The sequence below is a fragment of the Sander lucioperca genome, chromosome 13 (assembly GCF_008315115.2).
Source record: "Sander lucioperca isolate FBNREF2018 chromosome 13, SLUC_FBN_1.2, whole genome shotgun sequence".
Classification (NCBI taxonomy): domain Eukaryota; kingdom Metazoa; phylum Chordata; class Actinopteri; order Perciformes; family Percidae; genus Sander; species Sander lucioperca.
Window position 1 is genome coordinate 34,868,127 of NC_050185.1, and position 23,971 is coordinate 34,892,097.

Sequence of the window (23,971 nt, forward strand, 5' to 3'; positions counted from 1 at the left end):
ACGCAGATAATTCCTCTTCAGGAGGGCGGGGGGGGCAGGGGGGGCAGCGGGGCGGGGGCTCGGAGGAAGGGTTGTCGGTTCGAATCCCTCTTTTTCTTCCTTTTGAAATCAAAATCACTTTGGTATGTATTATTCTTTAAACGTGTGTTCCTGTTATGCATGCTAACATCCATTCATTTCATTCATTATACAGGAAAATATTATAAAAGCAACAATTAAGTTACAACAAACGGGCCTGACTGGTTTACAGCAGCTTCCTCTTCTGCAGAAACATACAACAATGAACACAATTTCGGCACATTCATACAGGACGTTATTACTGACTAGACAGATGCAAACAAATACAACATTAAATACAGAAAAACAAGACTAAAAACAATTCATGAACAATCACTGTGTGCAACATATATAGTTTGTTTGTTTGTAAGTTTATTTGATTAGGACAATGCACATTAATCAACATTTCTGTAAATGCGCCAGTGTTAGCCAGTCGGCTAATTTCCAACTGTAGTCCTAATTAGCATGTCTGTGTGAGTTTGTAAACTGCTGAATTTGCGACAACTTCTGTCAGCTACGGAGGTCAGTTCTGGGAGACTATAGTTCAAATTGTCACTTTTCCCCCCCAACGTTTTAGGCATTTTTATTAAATTTAATCTGTAAATGAAAGTGCTACGGAGAGAGATTTGTCTCAACTAGAGGTGCAACGATGAATCGATTAATAGATTAGTTGTCAACTATTAAATTAATCACCAACTATTTTGATAACTGATTAATCGTTTGAGTCATTTTTTTCATTAAAAAAAAAATAAGATTTCTCTGATTCCAGCTTGTTAAATGTGAATATCTTCTAGTTTCTTCTCTCCTCTGGGACAGTAAACTTAAAGTTTTTACATTTTTATAGATCAAACAACTAATCGATTAATCGAGAAAATAATCGACAGATTAATCGACTATGAAAATAATCGTTAGTTGCAGCCGTAGTCTCAATATATTCGTGTGAACAGACTGACGGATGTGTGTGTAAATCTGTGAAAAATAAAACTCGTTCCACAAAATGATTGACTTGATTTTGTAAAACGCAGCGAAAAAAAAATAGTCGGCAAAAATAAAACGTATTTTTAAAAATACAAATAAAGTCCACAAATTAAAATATATATATATATACAGCATATACACACACACACACACACACACACACACACACACACACACACACACACACACACACACACACAGACAGACACACACACACACACACACACACACACACACACACACACACAGACACACACACACACACACACACACACACACACAGACACACACACACACACACACACACACACACACACACACACACACACACACACACACACAGACATACACACACACACACACACACACACACACACACACACTCACACACACACACACACACACACACACACACACACACACACTCACACACACACACACACACACACACACACACACACACACACACACACAGACATACACACACACACACACACACACACACACACACACACACACACACACACACACACATATAGTTTTTTCTTTGTTTGTTGGTCTGAATGTTTAACAAAGTCTGATGAGGAAGATGTGCATTTCCCAATCATTCATCATTAAAATTCCTATATTGCATTGACCTAGATGTCCCTTACATGTACAATATATAGGCTACGTAAAATCTATTACATTATTACATTAAATCTGCCATTAATACATTTTGTGTACATATTTATTCATTGTCAAATTAACCTGCACACTTGTTTGACAGTGTAAGCCTTCATTTCTACATCTTTGTGTTATATTTCATTAATGTATTCATTCATTTATTGAGTTATTTATGTATTAGAATGGCAGCTTAAGGCCTCCGTATTATTACAGGCAAATAAAACAAAACAAAACTAGAAAAAAGAGACTTTGTTGTCAAATAGAATTCAGGTTTTACAAACTTTTCCTAAAGAAATGAATCCTCCTGTGTTCTGCTCGGTAAAATGACTGTTTTTCTCAATGGAGTCTGGTTCAGCTCACCGTGATGTTATCTCACTGCTGCCATCTTGTGTTCAACAGTGTAATACAAGTTACTTCATTACAGCAACAATGAACCCCTGTGTAAACTGGATATCATTTTTTAAACTGATTGTATCACAATGATTAAATATTTGTTTTGAAATGTTTTGAAATTTAATCCTGATAACAAGACTGAAGAAGACAGGCCGCTGCGCCAAACTCCATAGAAAAAAAGCTTGATTTTAGAAAATATCTGAAACAAGACAGAATATTTTCTAACAGGACTTTCAAGACTTATTTACAGAGAAACATGAGGCGCCGAGAAGGATATCTGTTAATGATAAGTTATCATAATGTGATCATTTCTTACAGATTACTTGATATTAGCCTATTATAATAAATGTTCAAAGCTCAGGTAGGCCTATTTAAGGCTCTAAACCAGGGGTTCACTAAGGGCCACACTGGAAAATGAGAATCACATTAAGGGCCAGACATGTTTGACATGCTCTTTTTCAACCGAAAAGTTGAATAATACCTTTGACTGTATTATTTGTGTCTCATATAGGTTTCTCACTAACAGTTTGGTCGACATGAAGCCCTAAAAAGTCAGCAAAAAAGGTCCTTAGCCATCATAGAGTTTAGCAAATCAAGCAAAACAAAGATTACATTTTTTTAAAACAACCTTTTTCACAGCCTGAATATGTAAATCAGTCCCTCCAGAAAAACGCCGCATTTTTTCAAATACGCCGCACTTTCGCCGCATAAATTGCCGATTTCCGCGCAAAATATGCGGGGCTTGCATGATTTCATAATCCCCGCATTTTCATTACAAAAAAGTCACATATATCTTAGCAGAAAGTTGAAAAATGTTGCGTTTACTTCACACAAGAGCAGTCGTTTTCCCCGGTTGCCATGGGAACGTTATGAAGTGACGTAATTACGCGACGTGAACATCATCGAAAAGCTGCAAACCTCGCGATGAAGCCACGATGAAACCGCAGATTTTGCAAGTTCCCGCAATTTCATCGCATAAAATTGCATAAATATCCCGCATATTCCATCGCATTTTTTAAGAAAACGTGCCGCATAATCAAGGATTTTTGCCCGCAACAATCACAAAAAAACTCTAGAAGGTAAGTATTTTTCTAGAAGGACTGGTAAACTCTCTGGTTCTTTGGCAATTTCTGAGTCTCAGAGTCGGCATATCTGCCAAATTCTTTTTTGAGTGTCGACAACTGCAGTCGGTAAAACACTTTCCCGTCCTTTTGGTTTGGCTCACATCTAGGCGGGCCAAAATCTATTGGGAACGTGAATTGATATGCGAGGACACATGTGCTCTAAACAAAATATTTAAAAAGGTATCAAACTAAACTACAGAGGCAGGACAACGTGAACGGTTCAGAGTAACAATCAGGAAATATAATGTGACAGTAGGCTATGTTTAACAAGACAAGCTAGCTATCCAGACATCATGTCATCTAGGGCGTAATTTCCCCTGGGGACAGGGGGAACATGTCTGTGTTTTCTAGTGGTGTCAACAACAATCGATTCGGCAATGCATCGCAATGCGGGGCATGCACGATTCAGCATCGATGCGGCAAAGTGCCATAATCGATTATGTCACTAGAACCCGCCACACTAAAATCAAGCACGTTGGCAATACAACTAACTTCACGAACCATGTTGATCGTTGGCATCCTGAGTTGGCTTCAACAACAACAACAAATCATCACTCATTCTAAGCACTGAAAGCAGTGATTTATGTTTTCTTTTTCCAGGTTTGAAAATGTCATATCCAATACCCTGTACCATTCAATTTTATTTTATTTAATGGCATTTATGTCAAAGATACAGGAGAGTGAAAATACACACATAGCAGCCAAAACAATCTGTTGTTCAATATCTGACTGCTTGTATTGCCTCATGACTGATGAAAAATTTGCCTTGTTGTGTGCAGTAGAATTTTGATGCATCGTAGAATCGAATTGAATCGAATCGAATTGTGAGGGCAGTGCCAATGCACAACCCTAGTGTTTTCTAGTATGAAATGTAGCCTACTGTGTAGTTATAACTTGTATTTTGTAAAACTTTAAGGGAGGTAAATGACTCGGTAAAGGAGGCGCTACGCGTCCGTAAAGTTCTCTGTGATAACATCCAGGGGATCACCAAACTACTTATTATTATTATTATAATAAATGTTCACCAAAAGGTCAGGTGTATGAGGCTTTAAACATTTTGAAGTGTAAAACTAAACTACAAAGGTAAGAAAACACGAATTATGACTTAAATATATAAATAATGTTTAAAAAAAGGCAGGAAAAACGGTTACATTTTGAAAAACAGCCCCGCCCACCGAAGGTTGCGTCACCAGCTGTAACGGCTATTGACTGGTGTTGACGCATGCGCAGTATGCCCGTGTTGACATCAACATGTCCTCTCTTACGTCCGCAGATAAGACGTAAATACAGCCGGTTGGGGAACGTTGACTTCATTCGTTTCGACGATCTCATCATCGACTGAGCTTAAAAATGTCCGGAAGAGGAAAAGGCGGGAAGGGACTCGGTAAAGGAGGCGCCAAGCGTCACCGTAAAGTTCTCCGTGATAACATCCAGGGGATCACCAAGCCCGCCATCCGCCGTCTGGCTCGCCGCGGCGGAGTGAAGCGTATCTCCGGTCTGATCTACGAGGAGACCCGCGGTGTGCTCAAGGTGTTCCTGGAGAACGTGATCCGTGACGCAGTCACGTACACCGAGCACGCCAAGAGGAAGACGGTGACCGCCATGGATGTGGTGTACGCTCTGAAGAGACAGGGCCGCACCCTGTACGGCTTCGGAGGCTAAACCACAACAACAACAACAACCTGACAACACCACAACGGCTCTTTTAAGAGCCACACACTACTTCTAAAGACACACTTCCTGATCTCCTGAATTATGTGTAAATTAAAATTGTATTAACAAATCTCTTGTTATAACATGGTGTAATGTACAGGTTATGACCTATTACTACTGGATGATAGGTACTGACAGACTCAGATTATTATTCTAAGTGTCTGACAACATCATGAAAGGATCCCTACAGAGATAGACCTTTTAGTTAAGAGTAAAATCCTTTTAGTTTAACATGAAACCGCCCCAAAATCAACATCACCAACTCCACCAGACTCAATGTAAACAATCAGTACTTTCATCATCGTAAAACACTTTATTCAATGTCGACAAACAAAATAAAACTACCAAAAGCCATCTTGGTTCATCTTTCCACTGTTCCAACAATCACCACTCTGGTTTGGTTGAAATAAACCCTTAATTCACCCATTTACATGTGGAGATATGCTGGCTCTATACACGCTAAAAGTCCTGATTATTTACATGGAGTCTGGTGGAAATATGCTGGCTCTATACACGCTAAAAGTACTGATTATTTACATGGAGTCTGGTGGAAATATGCTGGCTCTATACACGCTAAAAGTACTGATTATTTACATGGAGTCTGGTGGAGATATGCTGGCTCTATACACGCTAAAAGTCCTGATTATTTACATGGAGTCTGGTGGAAATATGCTGGCTCTATACATGCTAAAAGTCCTGATTATTTACATGGAGTCTGGTGTAGTTTGGTGATGGTGATTTCGGGGCTACTTCATGTTAAACTATCTCTGTAGGGATCCTTTCATAATGTTGTCAGACACTTAGAATAATAATCTGAGTCTGTCAGCGGCAACAGCAGAATTTTTAGTTTAGCTGGGATTTTTTTTTTACTGTTTAAAACTCAATACTAAAACTAATTTGGTAAATCTCCATTAACTGACAGTAGCACATTTCATTTTTCCAGTGCAATAAAATGAATAGAAATGGTGATACCTCAGTGTGTCTATAAAATGTATTGAACTATACAAACACATTAATTCAACTTAGATTTCATACTCAATATGGTCCTTGTTCTTTATCAAGTAGTGAAGGATACTGCTGTGAGGCCTTATGCTCTCTTCAAAGCCATAGACTCCTTTTTTATATCAGAAATATGGATTTCTTTAAACCAAATAAACTATGTTTATTGAATTTAAAAAAAAGCGCTAAAAAAAAGTTCATTTTTGACCTTGCACTATATTTATATTTAGCCTAAATCTTAAATCTCAGACTATACTGATCTTGCACTATTCCTTCCCTCTCCTCAATTGTTATTGTATATTTCTTGTAAATTATGGTTTTGTGGTGTCGTGGTTGCAAATATTTTTGCACAATAGTTTTACATGAAAAAAGCCTGAAGTGATTCTATGGTCATGTCTTCGTTTTCTTTCTCTTTGGGATTTTTATATGATTTTCAATTGTTGATGTTTAAGGGTAATTCTGACAGTTTAGGCCAAAAACATGCATTTTAAGTGTAGGCCTACCAGTTTCCACAGAAGTTTCCCTTCCTCTCTTTCGGCCGTTCAGTCTCTCTCTGCAACAGTTATATATTTCGGTTTATTAATGTTTCCTCTTGTCTCCACAGTGAACGATATTTGGTCATCACGGTCATAATCCCTCGTTTTAATTTTCTTATATTTGTATTTTGTAAATCTGACCCAAACAGCTAATATGCGGCGTAATACAGGAAGCCAGCTGCACTTTTCTGTAGGATATATATATATATATATATATATATATATATATATATATATATATATATATATATATGCTTTACTTTGAACCGCCATGCAGTCTAGTGGTAAAAACAGCGACTTGACTGCTCTCTTTCCTGATTGGACGATAACAGTTACGCTCGCTCTGGCCAATCAGGAAGCAGCGAGGTGTATATAAGGCTACTTTCGACACCATGTATGTACTTTTCTCTCGAACTCGACGATAGAAAAAACGCGAAGATGTCTGGACGAGGAAAAACCGGCGGCAAGGCCAGAGCGAAGGCCAAGACCCGCTCTTCCCGTGCCGGGCTCCAGTTCCCCGTCGGCCGTGTCCACAGGCTCCTGAGGAAGGGGAACTACGCTCAGCGTGTCGGTGCCGGAGCTCCGGTGTACCTGGCGGCGGTGCTGGAGTACCTCACCGCTGAGATCCTGGAGCTGGCTGGAAACGCTGCCCGCGACAACAAGAAGACCAGGATCATCCCCCGCCATCTGCAGCTGGCTGTCCGCAACGACGAGGAGCTCAACAAGCTGCTGGGCGGAGTGACCATCGCTCAGGGCGGCGTGCTGCCCAACATCCAGGCCGTCCTGCTGCCCAAGAAGACCGAGAAGCCCGCCAAGAAGTAGACCCCCGGAACCGGCTTCCACCAAAACAACAACGGCTCTTTTAAGAGCCACACACATCCAACTAAAGACAAATCCTTCTACATGTTGTTGTGAATTAACTATTACTTTTTAATACAGTGAGTCACCACATATCTACAAATTACGTGTTGATTCTATATAGCTTGTGAGCATGTTTCTGCAACATTTAATAAACGGCTCCTGAACATAATGTGAATTATACTTATGAATTATTAAATACAATGAATCAACCTGTAACTACGAAATACACTTATGGATTGTATTTTGGGCTAGCATATTTAACTTTTCAGCACATTTTGCAGAATTTAAGTGAAATTGCACACTTTATATCTGTAGCCTACTGTAATTTTACAAAAGTACAGTAGGCTAGACATATACACATTATATATGTGTGTGCTAGACACAGACAAGCACATACATATACACAAATGTATATGTGTATATGTATGTGTATGTATATACACATACATATATATATATATATATATATATATATATATATATATATATATATATATATATATATAATCTCTCCATAAGCCATCACACTGATGAACAGCTGACTTCTGTCATCAACATTGTCTCTGATCATCACCTGTTTACTGGTTCCACTTATTATTTATTCATCATTCTCTATTTCAGAGCTATTCATACTGTACATATTGTAATATAATACTTATATAATAACATAATACTTATCCTAATACAGCATCCTTTGCACTATGCTCCATAATTAAAATAATAATTTATCATAAAATAATTTACTCCTGCACACTTTGCACTCTTCATTGCACTACTGCCTCAACCTGCCTATATTGTTTCTGTTTATAATATATATATATATATATATATATATATATATATATATATATATATATATATATATATGTGTGTGTGTATATACACACACCTGTCCTGTCGTTTTCCTGTGATATTAAATAATTAAATAAGACCCTTTTAACCTGTCTCTAACAGTCCTTTGTCTCTATATCTAACCTGTCTTTCAACATCTTTATTTCTGCAACAAACTATTAGCACGTGTTCAAAAAAGTTTCCCTTGAATTAATAATCTCATGTATTTGTAAAGTTGCATTTTCTACCGGTATAAATCATCCAAAAACTACACAGCTGGACATGCTGCCGCAGGAACGTTATCCGAAATTAGGGAGAAAGTTTGAACAACATCTGCTACCAGGGGATGTATGTGAACCGAAACTGTCTCTTGACTGGTGTTGACGCATGCGCAGTGTGCCGTTGTTGGCGACATGTCCTCTCTTACGTCCGCAGATAAGACGTAAATACAGCCGGTTGGGGAACGTTGACTTCATTCGTTTCGACGATCTCATCATCGACTGAACTCAAAAATGTCTGGAAGAGGAAAAGGCGGGAAGGGACTCGGTAAAGGAGGCGCCAAGCGTCACCGTAAAGTTCTCCGTGATAACATCCAGGGGATCACCAAGCCCGCCATTCGCCGTCTGGCTCGCCGCGGCGGCGTGAAGCGTATCTCCGGTCTGATCTACGAGGAGACCCGCGGTGTGCTCAAGGTGTTCCTGGAGAACGTGATCCGTGACGCAGTCACGTACACCGAGCACGCCAAGAGGAAGACGGTGACCGCCATGGATGTGGTGTACGCTCTGAAGAGACAGGGCCGCACCCTGTACGGCTTCGGAGGCTAAACCACAACCTGACAACAACAACAACACAACGGCTCTTTTAAGAGCCACACACTACTTCTAAAGACACACTTCCTGATCTCCTGAATTATGCAGTCATGTGAAGTTTAAGTCTCAGAAGATTATTTAAATAATAAAACCAGAATGTGACTTATTGGTACGTAACAAGGACGTTATACCTTTTAAATGTGTTGAGTCAGTACGTAGATTTCCCACTGTCTCTGTTCCATATCGCACTAAATCTTTGGGTTTACAAAAAGCTGTGTGTAAGCTACTGCTGAGAATCCGTTGTGCTCTCTGCAAAAGCACGAAGCTTCCTTGGAAGAAAAAAAACAACCTAATTTTACCTCTCAGAACACCCGACTTGCTGCTCTACCGCTGCCTCTACGGCTTAGTGTGATTGTGCTATTTTGGGACTTTAGTGTTTTAAAGGGTTAATTCAGATTCACCGAAGTCACACATTAACACAAACTAAGAAACAGGTAGAGCAGGAAGTCCTTAATCCTAACCCCATGTGCTGCGAGATAAAATTACTGTTTTTAACAAGGGAGTCTGGTGGCTTTGTACTTAGGTACATTTTCTGCAGATTTGACAGTGATTAATTAAAGACCTTGTGATGTGACTGACTGAAAACGAAATTGGTGAAAACATTTGATACATAGAAAGTATTTTTTTCTTCTAGTTTTAGGCTACACTACATAAAAAAAAAATCTTATAAAATACATCAGTTTAACATTCAGAAGCCTCTAAAAGTGGTTCTATGTGAAAGTCTTCATATTCTTTCTTTTTGGGCACATTTTCAGAATCTTCTGAAGTTTACAATAATCACAAAAAGCAATCTAAGCTTCTGCTGTGGACCGGGACAGCAGCTCAAACGTATTTTAGACGCTAAAAATATTTTAAGTGTACACCTAATTTAAGTTTCCACAGAAGTGCCCCCCCCCCTGTCTGTGATGTGTCTGACTGATCTCATGAAGTGGCGTATGTATGACATGCCAGTTCATATGCCGTTATTGGCGTTATCAAGACGTATAGCCTTGCTTTGTAGCGTGTTTCTCAGCCACTTGGCTTTAGGAAAGTGGTGTGTATGTTTACGTGATAACACGCCATGTTTACGTCCGCTGTATACAGCGTAGACATACACACGGAGAGCTCAAAATGCGTGCAGATAACACGCCACGAAAGTGGGCGTGTTTGTTTACGCAAAGTCATGATGTCACTTTCCTCTATCCGCTGTTAGAAGTTTCCTCTTGTCTCCACAGTGAACACCATTTGGTTTCCGCTGTCATAATTCCTCATTTTTAATTTTCTTTTATATGCAGTGCTCCGCGTGTGAGAATATATAAAAAAGTCATGTGACTGGGGGCTGAGGGCATCGCTGAGGACAAAGACGATGAAAAGATCACGCAACCGGGATAAACTACTTCACTGGGGGAAACCCTGATCATGATAGATAACTCCTGAGACACACACACACACACACACACACACACACACACACACACTCACACACACACACACACACACACACACACACACGAGAGAGACAAGCACACACAAACACTAAATGCATGATTTCAACTGTTGTGTGTCAAAATGGGCTGAATTCTGGTAAGAAAAAGACCCCCCACTCTACTTTCAGTGCATCTTCATGAGTTACGGTAGTCGAGGGAAATCAGGAACTTTGCTCTAGATAAAGGAAGTAGCAAAGGAAATTACATTACATTTAATATTTAGAAATGTGTGTTTGTGTTCACATTATTGTGTCTAGCCCATGAACGTGTGTTAACAACAAACAAAGGCAGTTTACAGAATAAGAAAGGAAACAGTAATATATAACAATATAAGGAGATATTTCTTTACCGGTTTAATCTGCCACGCTTTATGTTGAAACGCCGTGCAGTGTTAAAAAGGAGTCGATGTGAATACAGCAACTTGACTGATCTTTCTTCTGATTGGACGATTATACTTACACTCACTCTGACCAATCAACAAGCACCTAGGTAAGATATAAAGTCGGGTTCGGCAACATTTCGCCACTTTTCTTGAAAACTCGATAACGCGAATATGTCTGGACGAGGAAAAACCGGCGGCAAGGCCAGAGCCAAGGCAAAGACCCGCTCTTCCCGTGCCGGGCTCCAGTTCCCCGTCGGCCGTGTCCACAGGCTCCTGAGGAAGGGGAACTACGCTCAGCGTGTCGGTGCCGGAGCTCCGGTGTACCTGGCGGCGGTGCTGGAGTACCTCACCGCTGAGATCCTGGAGCTGGCTGGAAACGCTGCCCGCGACAACAAGAAGACCAGGATCATCCCCCGCCATCTGCAGCTGGCTGTCCGCAACGACGAGGAGCTCAACAAGCTGCTGGGCGGAGTGACCATCGCTCAGGGCGGCGTGCTGCCCAACATCCAGGCCGTCCTGCTGCCCAAGAAGACCGAGAAGCCCGCCAAGAAGTAGACCCCCGGAACCGGCTTCCATCAAAACAACAACGGCTCTTTTAAGAGCCACACACATCCAACTAAAGACAAATCCTTCTACATGTTGTTGTGAATTAACTATTATTTTTTAATACAGTAAGTCACCACATATCTACAAATTACGTGTTGATTCTATAGTTTGAGCACATTTCTGTAATATTTAAACTAGCATATTTTAGATATAATTAACGGCATTATTTTCGCCTTTGTATTCCAGTTTCAGTAACGTTTGTATAGATTTAGGAGCTACATTACAAGCCCTACTCCTGATCAGTGCAGCAATACAGGATCAATAACTAGAGCCGGAAAACGTCCAATGCGAACGTAAGCTGCATATGCCCGATTAGTATGTAATGTATAAATGTTTTCTGCAGAGCCACTTTTATAACCGGCTGGTCAAACGACATAATATCATTAAACTATTTATGAAGCCACCCAGGATAGCAGTGTCTGTATTTCCCCCTTTCTAACAGTAATGAAATAGCATCGCTTCAGGACGGTTGCTCGGTTAGTCTGTGCAGGCTAAACATCTTGGTATTATGAACATGCAATATTACATCTAGCCCTACTACTTACCGTTATCTTCTTGAAGCCACTCGGGATAAGCAATAGACACGTTGTCTGCACTGCTTCGGTAATATATTTACGTTTATAATACTATGTGAAATGGTGTGAGACAGTATGGTTTCAGGTCTGTTGCTCTGTTAGCGTTTGTATGTGGCTCTTAAAAGAGCCGTTGTGTGTTTGTAGGCTGGTCTGTGGGGAGTTTAAGCCCTCTCTCCGCGGATACGGCGGGCCAGCTGAATGTCTTTGGGCATGATGGTGACCCTCTTGGCGTGGATGGCGCACAGGTTGGTGTCCTCGAACAGGCCGACCAGGTAAGCCTCGCTGGCCTCCTGCAGAGCCATGACGGCGGAGCTCTGGAAGCGCAGGTCGGTCTTGAAGTCCTGAGCGATCTCCCTCACCAGGCGCTGGAAGGGCAGCTTGCGGATCAGCAGCTCGGTGGACTTCTGGTAGCGACGGATCTCTCTCAGAGCCACGGTACCGGGCCTGTAACGGTGAGGCTTCTTCACTCCGCCGGTGGCCGGGGCGCTCTTACGGGCAGCCTTGGTGGCCAGCTGCTTCCTGGGAGCTTTTCCTCCGGTGGATTTACGGGCGGTCTGCTTGGTTCTGGCCATTTTAGTTTCTCAGTCTTCTCTGTGTTCACAGCTCAAGAAAGAATACTGCTCGGAGTCAACAGCGGCTTTATAAAGGAACTGCCGGAGCCAGGGCAGCGCTGATTGGTCCAGGTCGGGAGACACGCGGGCTGTAGCTGATCCACTATTGGACGAAAGAAATTCAAATGTACTACACTAACTGTGTAACTGACACTAACACAGCTGCTGTCTCAACAATGGCACATGTAGAAAATAAACGGTTACAAGTAAAGTTTAGATTATGTAAATGACTTGTTATAATCATTTGAATGTTTATTTTTATTCTTGTGGTTCATTAACACTTCAAAGTAACATCGAGTTACTGTTTGGTTGTCATTGTGATGTCAGAACATTATTTGTCTGAGTGGATGTTGAAAACAACTGATATATATAATATTTCTTTATCATAACACACACATAGAAGGACTTCTACTAGAAAAACTTTATTATATTGTCTTTTGTTTGAATAACTAACTTTCAAAGAAGTTGGATGCCGATCATTCATATAATAAGCTCTTTCCTATTGGAATAATCTTCCTGTTTCTCTGAGATCTAAAGACCACAGACCGCTGCTTCTGGACATCTTTATTTTCTCATCTTAAAACAACCTGTTCATGCTTTTAATTTGTAATTTATTATTTGTTTATTTGTGCTGAAGACTAACGGCTTCAATTGCTCTTTTGGTGATTAATTGATTTAATTATCTGTTACTGTGTCTAATTCTTCTGAAACTGCTCAGGTTGAGAATAAGAATCTGTGTTTGTAACACTGTTCGGTTTTTATGTTTTATTATTTGTATTGGTGCTTATAGGACCCACTTGGAAATGAGATGCTACATTATAGATAGATAGATAGATAGATAGATAGATAGATAGATACTGTATTGATCCCCAAGTGGAAATCCAAGGTCCCAGTAGATTAAATACATCACACACAACATACACATACATCCACCCTCACACTGAACAAAGTCAACCACCACTGTTCTGCTCATCTACCTCATGTCTATTTCAATCCTATAATTACAAAATTGTTATTAATATATTACCATTGCACTGATCTGCCTTGCACTGTACTCATATTTAAATCCTAGAATCTCAGACTATTGATCAATATTGCACTATTCCTTCCCTCTCTTTTGTATATTTTTTGTAAAATTGTAAATTATATTGTATTGTTGTACTGTATACTATTTTTTATTTTTTTTTTATATTCTTACCATCATCTCTGTTGTTATTCTTAATATGTTAAGTGTTGTACTTTGAGAGCAAAGATTACCGGAGTCAAATTCCTTGTTTGTCTACGCAAACCTGGCCAGTAAAGCTGATTCTGATTCTGATCATAAACAGGATGACAAAATAACAAATCCACATGAATAATATGCACAATAAAAGAAAACATACTGAATAAAAAGTAAGGTGCTCTATGAGAGTGTGTGTCATGGTGGTAGTGCAAGACACAGTAATATAAAAACTATAGCAGTGCAAGGATAAAGTTAAAAATAGACAGCATTAAATATGGGCATTATAAGGGAATAAAGTAGACAGTAGGATAGACACAAATCAACAGTCAATATTAGAGGTTTGAAGTAATAGAGTTACAGCCGTTGTTCAAGTATTAAGTCTGACCTCAGTCCAGGCTGGGGAGGTGTTGTGCATATGGGCTTATACAGGGGTCTTCAATGTGTTTTAAGCCAAGGACCCCTTAACTGAAAGAGAGGGGACCCCCTTTTATATATTGTACAAAATTAAGTTGCATATTAAACTACAATAACGTGTAGGGTGGCCTAAAGCCTTTATACATACTTTTTTTGCATAGAATACTAAGCTATTAAAATAATATTTGTTGATTTTATATATCATGTTTTAATGTTAATTAATGTGACTCCTTAGGATTAACTGTATCTGTGGATAGTAAGCATATCATCAGTGAACTTTTTTCACAAATAGGTTGATTTATATTTGCTAATAATATGTTGGATTCATGTGAAGACATTTGGATTTTTTGAATAAAAAAAATTCACAATAATTTGGCGGCCCCCCTGCAGTAACTCTGAGGAGTCCTGGACCCCCTGTTGAAGACCCCTGGGCTAATATAACCAGTAAACAGTGTAACCAAGGATTTAAAGGTCTATCCTTCCAGCTCTAAAGCGGTTTAGAGGTAGATTCATGAACAAATGTAAGTTAAGAGGAGGTATGTTCCTCTCTTCTTGTGTGTTAGCGCCATCCTGTGACGGTCAGACGACAAAGCACCGAAGGACGAGTTTTTCCTCTTAAATGTGGCGCACTAATGCAGGGTAATACTAATATTATTACTAGGCTACTAAAGCTTCTGAGGCGAGATCACTTCACAACTTACATAACATAACCTCTACTTAATCAGATTTTTAAACACCCACTAAAAAAAATCCTTTGGTAGACTACATTTATATCTACTGATCTTGTTATGATATTGCAGGGCTATTATCACAGAAAATCAACCTAATATTACTACTACTACTACTAAATGGTCTAATGCTAACCATAACAGCAAACATCACACTACTCTACACACACTACTACACCAGCATATTTCATGTAGATGTAAGTGCTTTGATATAATAAATACTAGAATAACAAACAATGGAGACAGACATGATAATGTTGTAGGAAATCAGCCGTTTGGTGAATGTGTGGTGGCTCTTAAAAGAGCCTTTTGGTGCACTGAGTGCAGATTAAAGAGCCACTTTACTTCTTGGATTTCTTCGCTGCAGCTTTCTTTGCCGGAGCTTTCTTCACAGGGGTCTTCTTCTTGGCGACCTTTTTCGGGGCAGCCTTCTTGGGAGTAGATTTCACTGCTGGCTTCTTGGCAGCTTTCTTCACAGGAGACTTCTTAGCTGCTGGTTTCTTGGCTGCTGGTTTCTTAGCGGCGGTTTTCTTGGCTGCCGTCTTCTTAACAGCTGTTTTTTTAGCGGCTGTTTTCTTCTGCGGGGACTTGGCCGCGGGCTTCTTCACTTTAACTGGAGTCTTCTTGACTGTTTTGGCGGCTTTAGGCTGAGCCTTGGGGAGCTTGAAGGACCCGGATGCCCCGATCCCTTTATTCTGGACCAGCTTTCCGTCGGTCACCAGCTTCTTCACCGCGGTGTTGATGCGTTTGTTGGACTTTTCCAGGTCGATGCCTTTGGTGGCCAGCGTCTTTTTGATGGCCGGAAGCGACGTGCCTTTACGGTCCTTGGCTTCAGTCACAGCGTCGAGGATGAGCTTCGGGAGGGAGGGTCCGTCACTCTTTGCCCGGGGAGCTGCCTTCTTCTTGGGGGCCTTGGCCGGGGCTTTCACCGCGGGAACTGCTGGAGCTTCTTCTGCCATGTCTGTTTCTTTCTCTGTCGCGTTACAGTCTGCTGTGTTCCCGCTCGGGCAGGAGGCGGGACTTATAAAGCCCATGAGAACCGTGGAGAGGCAACCCACAGCCGCTCCGCTGCCCTGCTGAAAGTGTGGCCCCACTTTGTGTTTTCTCTTCCACAATTTGGGGATAAAATTCATAGAAGAGAAACGATTTAAAACACAATAGTTATTGTAGTGGTGAGAAAACCTTCTCCCCTTCACACTGAGCTCATGTTTGGCGATGAGGACTCGTTTATTTGATTCCAGGAGGCTTCAAACCTCTCGGATACACAGTCATTTTGGACTACTCGCAGCGAGTTTTCTTCACATTTCGTCTTTAAAAATATCTAAAAGTGATGTGTATTAACTATGACAGTGGTGTTCCAGCGAGCAGAGACATGTGAGGATAGAATACAAGTGAAATAACTGCATTAATGTGTTTTATTTAGTTTAAATGGGGGAAGTTTTCGGTAGTGGTAAACACACTGGGTGCTGGATGTGAATCTAGGCGGTTACCTGACACAGGTTTATCCGCTGGCATTGATCCTTAACATGATGGATTTGACATGATGGGCCTCCAAACACACGTTCGTATTTCCAAATTATGCTGTCCACAAACCTGACTACGTGACATCACTGCAACCAGCTATAGATTGCCTCGAAATCTTTTTGTAATATGATCTGGTCCCTGTTATTCATAATAGGCCTAGCTAGTCAATTTGTCAGTTTATTCAAATGCAAAGAAATGTGGGATTGCAAAAATTGTTAAATATGACAAATAACATGAAAGCTTCAGATTGTATGGTAGGCCTATGGAAGCCCATTTCTGGTTTGAACATGTTATTTTTTAATATAATACGTAGCCTTCTGTAGGCTATTTATAAACTTAAAAGATTAAGGTCTTTAAAAAGAAAGGAAGCCCATTTCTGCCAATGTGATGAACAAAAGGATTTTGTAAGTCTTTATAATGAGGAACTTTCCCAAGATAATTACTTTGTATTTCAAAATAATGACTTACTTTCTCCAAATGAGAAGAAGTTGTAAAGACTAAAATGCAACCATTTACATTCTCTCTATATGAAGGCAGAGTTTAAGGAACTGAATAAACCCTAAATAAATAATTATGGAGGCAATGTTTGTTGGCAGAAGTTGGTGATTAGTGTGCACTTTAATATGGGATCATTTTACATTAAACAGCAGAGTTATGCACAAATTATTTTCAAAGCACCCTCATAAATTGAAATGCCCCAATTCTTTGAAAAGGGCTGTGGCACAGTTGTTGGTCTGACAGCAGGTGTACTTTGAGCTGGTGTACCTGTTCACAGCCATAGAGTAAAAACACTATAGTTGCCTAAATGTAAAGTCTACAAGTAATAGAAAGAAATAGGCTCAGACACAATGACGCACTGGAGCAATGATAAAGACCAAGTAACATTGCAGATTATAATTATAGAAACCCAACTGTAAGTGGTACATATGTAGAGGAAATATATGTTGCCCTCCGACCCACAGTATAATGACAGTTACATTTATAAAAAATATGATATACAATTACAGTAACAAAGATAAGATACACATTATATAATAGCACAAATGTTAGGGAAAAACAAAGTATAGAATAGAAAACTAATGTAAAAAGCGATAACTGAAATCATTCCTGGTTAGTTTGTATCCAAACACATGATTGAATTAAACTTTGCTCTTTAAGAAGGAGTGTGTGGCTCTTAAAAAAGCCGTTGGTTTAGTGGATTACAGCAGCGGGATGTTTACTTGGAGCTGGTGTACTTGGTGACGGCCTTGGTGCCCTCGGACACGGCGAGCTGGTCACAGCTATAGAGTAAAAACAAAATAGTAGCCTAAATGTAAAGTCTACAAGAAGTTACAGAACAAAGTATGACACATGAGCAATGCTATAGACCAAACAATGCCCATTATATTAATAAATACACAATATTAAGTATTGCACATTATGGAGATTACAATGGCCTTGTTTCTTATATATATATGTTATATCAACATGATTGAATGAAACTATGCTCTCTTAGAAGAAATGTGGTAATAGAACAAAGTCAGGCTAAGACACAAAGCATTGATACAGACCAAGTAACATTGCCCATTATAAAAACCCAATTTTAAGTAGTACATTTGAGATTTGATATTAAGGGACTTTTACTACATCAAAAAACAGGTGACAACATTCATGGATAGCTTAAAAAATGGCATGATTGAATGAAACTATGCTCTCTTAGAAGTGTGGCTCTTAAAAGAAGAGCAGGATGGTTTACCTGGAGCTTGTGTACTTTGCTGTAGAATAATAGCATGGTAGCTTAATGTAAAGTCCATGTAGTAATACAACTGTAAGGCACCAAGCAATAACAATGACAGTAATAGTGACCATGATGGTGGAGATTTTAAGAGACTTTCACAAGTGACAATATTCATGGATGTTACAAAATAAACAGCAATGATTGAACGAAAATTTTCTCTTAGAATAAAATGTTAATAAAATGCTTTTTAAAAGAGCCGTGTTGTTGGTCTGACAGCAGGTTTACTTTGAGCTGGTGTACCTGTTCACATATAGAGTAAAAGCACTATAGTAGCCCAAATGTAAAGTCTACCAGTAATAGAACAAAGTGAGGCTAAGACACAAAGCAATGATACAGACCAAGTAACATTGCCCATTATAAATACCCAATTTTAAGTAGTACATTTGTAGAGTTTACAAGGGGCTTTTCTTTATTAGCAGGCCAACTTTAATGTCAATTCTGCAATACGTGCCAGATAATTTAAATAATTCTCTCTGACCCAGTGAAACAAGGCAGGTACAAGTATGAAGATAGTAATGAATACATCAAAGACAATTATGAAGAAAGTTACTTAGTATTTATTATAAAAATTCTAAATAGTGCAAATCTAAGATAAAAACAGACTGTAGAAATCTAATGTAAAACAATGTCACTTTTGATTATAATTATAAAAACCCATCTAAGTGGTAGATATGTAGGCCCCTAGAGGAAATACATCCCTCTGACCAACGGTGTAATAAGGACAGGTACCAGTTATAGAAAAAAAAAAATACACACACAATTACAATAAGAAAGGTAAGATACACATTGCATAATAGCACAAATGTTGGCCAAAAACAATGTATAGAATAAAAAAAAAAACTAATGTAAAAAGTGATATCTGAAATCGTTCCTGATAGTTTGTATCCAAACACATGACTGTGAAACTTCGCTCTTTAAGAAGGAGTGTGTGGCTCTTAAAAGAGCCGTTGGTTTAGTGGATTATAGCAGCGGGATGTTTACTTGGAGCTGGTGTACTTGGTGACGGCCTTGGTGCCCTCAGACACGGCGTGCTTGGCCAGCTCCCCGGGCAGCAGCAGCCTCACGGCGGTCTGGATCTCCCGGGAAGTGATGGTGGAGCGCTTGTTGTAGTGAGCCAGACGGGAGGCCTCACCGGCGATGCGCTCAAAGATGTCGCTCACAAACGAGTTCATGATGCCCATGGCCTTGGAGGAGATGCCGGTGTCGGGGTGGACCTGCTTCAGCACCTTGTAAACGTAGATGGCGTAGCTCTCCTTCCTGCTCTTTCTCCTCTTCTTGCCGCCCTTTGCGGCGGTCTTAGTCACGGCTTTCTTGGAGCCCTTCTTGGGCGCTTTCACGGTGGCTTCTGCTGGCATGTTGGTTTCGGGTTGAAGTTCCTAAAACAGATAACAAACTCACAGCCCAGACGCCTCCTTTATATTCGCCTGATGCAAATTAGACTGTGCGGTTGCTTGCACAGGATTGGCTGAGCTTTGTGACTGAGACTGAGCATGCGCCAACATAAAGCAACCGTCCCAGAGCCGTTAGGAGAGATTGAACGGCTCTGAACCGTCCTAAAGCTGATGTTAATTTACATTTCAGACTTGTAACTTGAAAAAATAAATTATGTTTAATAGTGTGAATCTAATGGCCAAACAATGTATCCATGGAGGTAGATTTTCTATTTCTAAACCACTATTATATATATATATATATATATATATATATATATATATATATATATATATATATATATATATATATATATATATATATATATATAATAGTGGTATATATAATGTATATAGTATATCCTAACAAGCCTTTAATATTTAGGAAAACGTTTTGATTCCTGACTAGACCTCTATTTTATAGCTTGATGTGTTTTCTTTTTTTAACTCATGGTGTATAAGGTATTTAATTTAATTATTTGAATTGTTTTTATGCTCTTGTATGTTTGTCAAATGTTCTATTTTCTATATTTACTCTTTCTGTACTTACGTAAACACGTATAAGACTGTTTTGGTTGGTAGGCTACACAATAAAGTTATGATTTGAATGTACATTTTCTACTTTACATTTCTCTTCGTAATGAAGGAGAAATAAAAAACTTAGGAATATATGGATCACGTAGTAAAGGTTGTAATAAGTTGTATTTAGGTAGTTGTACTTATATTTCCATGTTCTGTTACATACACAATTATTCAAATGCTGTACTTTTACTGGTTACTTGCAGATAAGCTCCCCCATTACCTCGACCAGTTGCATTAACATTAAAAACCTGCTTTTCTGTTAATTTGAAAAATCATTAAAATGCTCCACACTGTATGTTTACTGGAGTATTTAATGTGTCAGGACTCTGATGAAGTTTCTATAGCTGCTTGGCACTTTACACGTCAACAGATGTTTGTTCATCCACAGAAACACAAATCAAACGGAAAATACAAAAAGTAAATCAACCCAACTTAACCCTTGTGTTGTCTTCCCGTCGACAATACAACTTTTGTTTCTCTGGCTCAAAAATTTAAACAAAATTTCAACGTTTTTGGACGTCTTTTTCAACACTTTTGTTGCTTTTCCAACGATGTTTTCTCTGCACCTTTTGACATTTTTGTCACTTTTTTTCAACGTTCTTTTATATAAAAATTCAAATGCTGTGAAATGGAATAAAACTTGTGTAGAGCGTTGTAGGGAGCCATCCACGTTATATATTTTGACAATTTGGTTGAAAGAAACCCAAATGTTCCGATATAGAAACTATTTGAAAATGGGTCAAATTTGACCCGATGACAACAGGAGAGTTAAGTAGACTTTCCAAAAAAAAAGGTTGACACAATAACAATACGACTACAGCTGAATGCACACGGCAACTGTTTGAATACAACAGGGACGCCTTGTTATTGTGCTGTGATGATGTTTTAGAGAGGACAACAACAGACTTTTCATCAAGGGGGATTTTGATGTCGGCCTATGCAATAACTGTAAAGTGTTTTTGGGTTCTCAAATAATCCAAGTTTAACAAATGTGTCTGGGTTTGGTGTTTTGGTACAAATCTGTAGATTTATCTACACTATGTTGTTTATATGAGGAAGTGTGTCGGATATGAAGGTGTAAAAACCCTACTTTAACTTTAAGTGTCAGTGTGAAAAAGTGAATAATGGATCTTAAACATAAGGAACACAGCTGCAGTCTCTATGATTTGATAAAAAACTAGTTTGATATAGAACAGTGACCATATTGAGAATTAAATGTTAATGTTTCAATACATGGGCTATTATAGGACACATTGTGGTAGGCCTATCATTTATTCCTTATTAATTTCATTTGAAAAAACATCTGTACTTCCATTGACAAAAATGTACTGTCAGACAATTCATATTAGCACAATTTGTTTCAGTATTAAGTAATCAACAGAAAAGTAAAATAGTCCCAGATCTGACTTCTTGCTAGGAGGTTTGATAACTATGTCAGGTTCAACCACACTGTTGGCCTACTGTGCAATACATTATAATAAATTGTATTTATAGTGCTTTACATGGTAGTCAAAGACACTTTACAGTAAAACCAGCACATACAGCACATTAAAAACATAAGCAATAAAACCAACATATAAAACATGTATATTAAAAGCAATTTACAACAATAAAATCATTAACTATCAGGTGAGAAATGTAAGACTATTGTACATGGAAAGCTAGGTTTGATAACCACATTGGTCAACAACTACGTTGTCAGGCTACTTGGCAATTAATTAGTTTGGGTTTTGATATTCCAAGAATACAATGGATCTATGATCACATAACTTAAGACAAAATCAAGGTGTAACAACCTATAGGTTAACACAATGACAAAATGTCACTGAGTAATGGACCCAAAACAGGAGAATACCTCAACTCCAACTGCAGAGTTTGACCAAAACACTGATATAATCTAAAACTATAGCCTACGTATACTGTTCACATCAGAAAGTGTCTTTAGAAGTAATGTGTGGCTCTTAAACAGGGGTCACCAACACGGGTAGCCCCCAAGGACCACATGAGTAGCCCTCAGGCCTGTTCTAAAAATGAAAATTGAATATTGATATTATGTTTCCCACCTTAAGTCATTGTTGATAATTGATAATGAGAAATCATTAACATGATCAGTGTCTTCACATAGATGACTATCATTAATAATCATATATAACTAAAGGCAAACTGAGCAAATTGGTTATTTCAGAAGAGTGTATCAAACTGGTAGCCCTTCGTATGACTCCGTACCCATGAAGTAGCTCTCAGTTTCTAAAAGGTTGGTGACCCCTGCTCTTAAGAGCTGCTGTGAGGTTTCTAGGCTGTAATTGTTCAGCCGTCAAAATGATCAACTTCTGCTTGTGGACCACTTACATTTCTAGCAGTGTTTCCTGTACATTCACAGCCTTAAAGCTTGTTGAAAGCTTTTCCATGGGGGGGAATTTCAATAACGTAAACTATAAATATCAGTTTTAACTGCATACTAATAGTTTAAATAAAAATTATTGAAACAGCCTTGTTCACATCAGGAAGTGTGTCTTTAGAAGTAGTGTGTGGCTCTTAAAAGAGCCGTTGTGTGGTTGTCGTCAGGTTGTGGTTTAGCCTCCGAAGCCGTAGAGAGTGCGGCCCTGTCTCTTCAGAGCGTACACCACATCCATGGCGGTCACCGTCTTCCTCTTGGCGTGCTCGGTGTACGTGACTGCGTCACGGATCACGTTCTCCAGGAACACCTTGAGCACACCGCGGGTCTCCTCGTAGATCAGACCGGAGATACGCTTCACTCCGCCGCGGCGAGCCAGACGGCGAATGGCGGGCTTGGTGATCCCCTGGATGTTATCACGGAGAACTTTACGGTGACGCTTGGCGCCTCCTTTACCGAGTCCCTTCCCGCCTTTTCCTCTACCGGACATTTTTAAGTTCAGTCGATGATGAGATCGTCGAAACGAATGAAGTTAATGTTCCCCAACCGGCTGTATTTACGTCTTATCTGCGGACGTAAGAGAAGACATGTCGATGTCAACACGGACATACTGCGCATGCGTCAACACCAGTCAATAGCCGTTACAGCTGGTGACGCGACTTTCGGTGGGCGGGGCTGTTTTTCAAAATGTAACCGTTTTTCCTGCCTTTTTTCAACGTTTTGTATTTATATATTTGAGTCATAATTCGTGTTTTCTTACCTTTGTAGTTTAGTTTTACACTTCAAAATGTTTAGAGCCTCATATACCTGACCTTTGGTTGGTTTATAATAATAATAATAATAATAATAATAATAATAAGTGGTTTTATTTTACATCTTCACATATCTGACCATGAGCTCTGTGTTGACTCTGACTCATCATTGAGTACATTATCTATGTACAAATGTCTGAATTCTGTTCCCTACGATGCCAAGAACACATAGGCTCTATCTTGTAGATAAAATACAGCATCCCTTCATTTTACTGCAAGTTTTTGGCCTAAATCTTACAGAATTAAGTTATACCCTTAAACAAATACCAGAATTAGTCTTTAAAAACACATAAAACCCCCTAAAAAAAACACTGAAGACATGAACACAAATCACTTTTAGAGTCCTCAGAAGATAAATATGCGGTAATACATAAGAAAAAATACAACTATTATAGATTACATGTCATTAAGCTGACGCTT

The 23,971-nt window shown here is 39.3% G+C and overlaps 7 protein-coding genes across 7 annotated transcripts; 3 read left to right on the top strand and 4 right to left on the bottom strand.

Moving 5' to 3' along the window:
• The first annotated feature begins 4,527 nt into the window (after positions 1-4,527).
• Positions 4,528-9,031, top strand: LOC116036666. Its single transcript, XM_036008806.1, has 4 exons — positions 4,528-4,878; positions 5,032-5,059; positions 6,892-7,284; positions 8,646-9,031. Exons 1-4 carry the CDS (start codon positions 4,569-4,571, stop codon positions 8,980-8,982), a joined length of 1,068 nt encoding a protein of 355 aa, XP_035864699.1. The 5' UTR covers positions 4,528-4,568; the 3' UTR covers positions 8,983-9,031.
• LOC116036655 (histone H2A-like) lies at positions 6,880-7,409 on the top strand. Its single transcript, XM_036008788.1, has one exon. It carries the CDS (start codon positions 6,905-6,907, stop codon positions 7,286-7,288), a length of 384 nt encoding a protein of 127 aa, XP_035864681.1. The 5' UTR covers positions 6,880-6,904; the 3' UTR covers positions 7,289-7,409.
• Positions 9,032-11,031: 2,000 nt separating the features above from the next.
• LOC116036656 (histone H2A-like) lies at positions 11,032-11,466 on the top strand. The gene has a single exon (XM_031280245.2). It carries the CDS (start codon positions 11,047-11,049, stop codon positions 11,428-11,430), a length of 384 nt encoding a protein of 127 aa, XP_031136105.1. The 5' UTR covers positions 11,032-11,046; the 3' UTR covers positions 11,431-11,466.
• A 736-nt stretch (positions 11,467-12,202) lies between these two features.
• On the bottom strand, positions 12,203-12,686 carry LOC116036658 (histone H3). The gene has a single exon (XM_036008790.1). The coding sequence runs from the start codon at positions 12,626-12,628 to the stop codon at positions 12,218-12,220; it is 411 nt and encodes a 136-aa protein (XP_035864683.1). The 5' UTR covers positions 12,629-12,686; the 3' UTR covers positions 12,203-12,217.
• A 2,536-nt stretch (positions 12,687-15,222) lies between these two features.
• Positions 15,223-16,321, bottom strand: LOC116036654 (histone H1-like). Its single transcript, XM_031280244.2, has one exon. The coding sequence runs from the start codon at positions 16,162-16,164 to the stop codon at positions 15,373-15,375; it is 792 nt and encodes a 263-aa protein (XP_031136104.2). The 5' UTR covers positions 16,165-16,321; the 3' UTR covers positions 15,223-15,372.
• Positions 16,322-17,722: 1,401 nt separating this feature from the next.
• LOC116036657 (histone H2B-like) lies at positions 17,723-19,703 on the bottom strand. Its single transcript, XM_031280246.2, has one exon. The coding sequence runs from the start codon at positions 19,685-19,687 to the stop codon at positions 19,310-19,312; it is 378 nt and encodes a 125-aa protein (XP_031136106.1). The 5' UTR covers positions 19,688-19,703; the 3' UTR covers positions 17,723-19,309.
• Positions 19,704-22,843: 3,140 nt separating this feature from the next.
• LOC118492943 (histone H4) lies at positions 22,844-23,320 on the bottom strand. The gene has a single exon (XM_036008792.1). It carries the CDS (start codon positions 23,227-23,229, stop codon positions 22,918-22,920), a length of 312 nt encoding a protein of 103 aa, XP_035864685.1. The 5' UTR covers positions 23,230-23,320; the 3' UTR covers positions 22,844-22,917.
• Between the last annotated feature and the right edge of the window lie 651 nt (positions 23,321-23,971).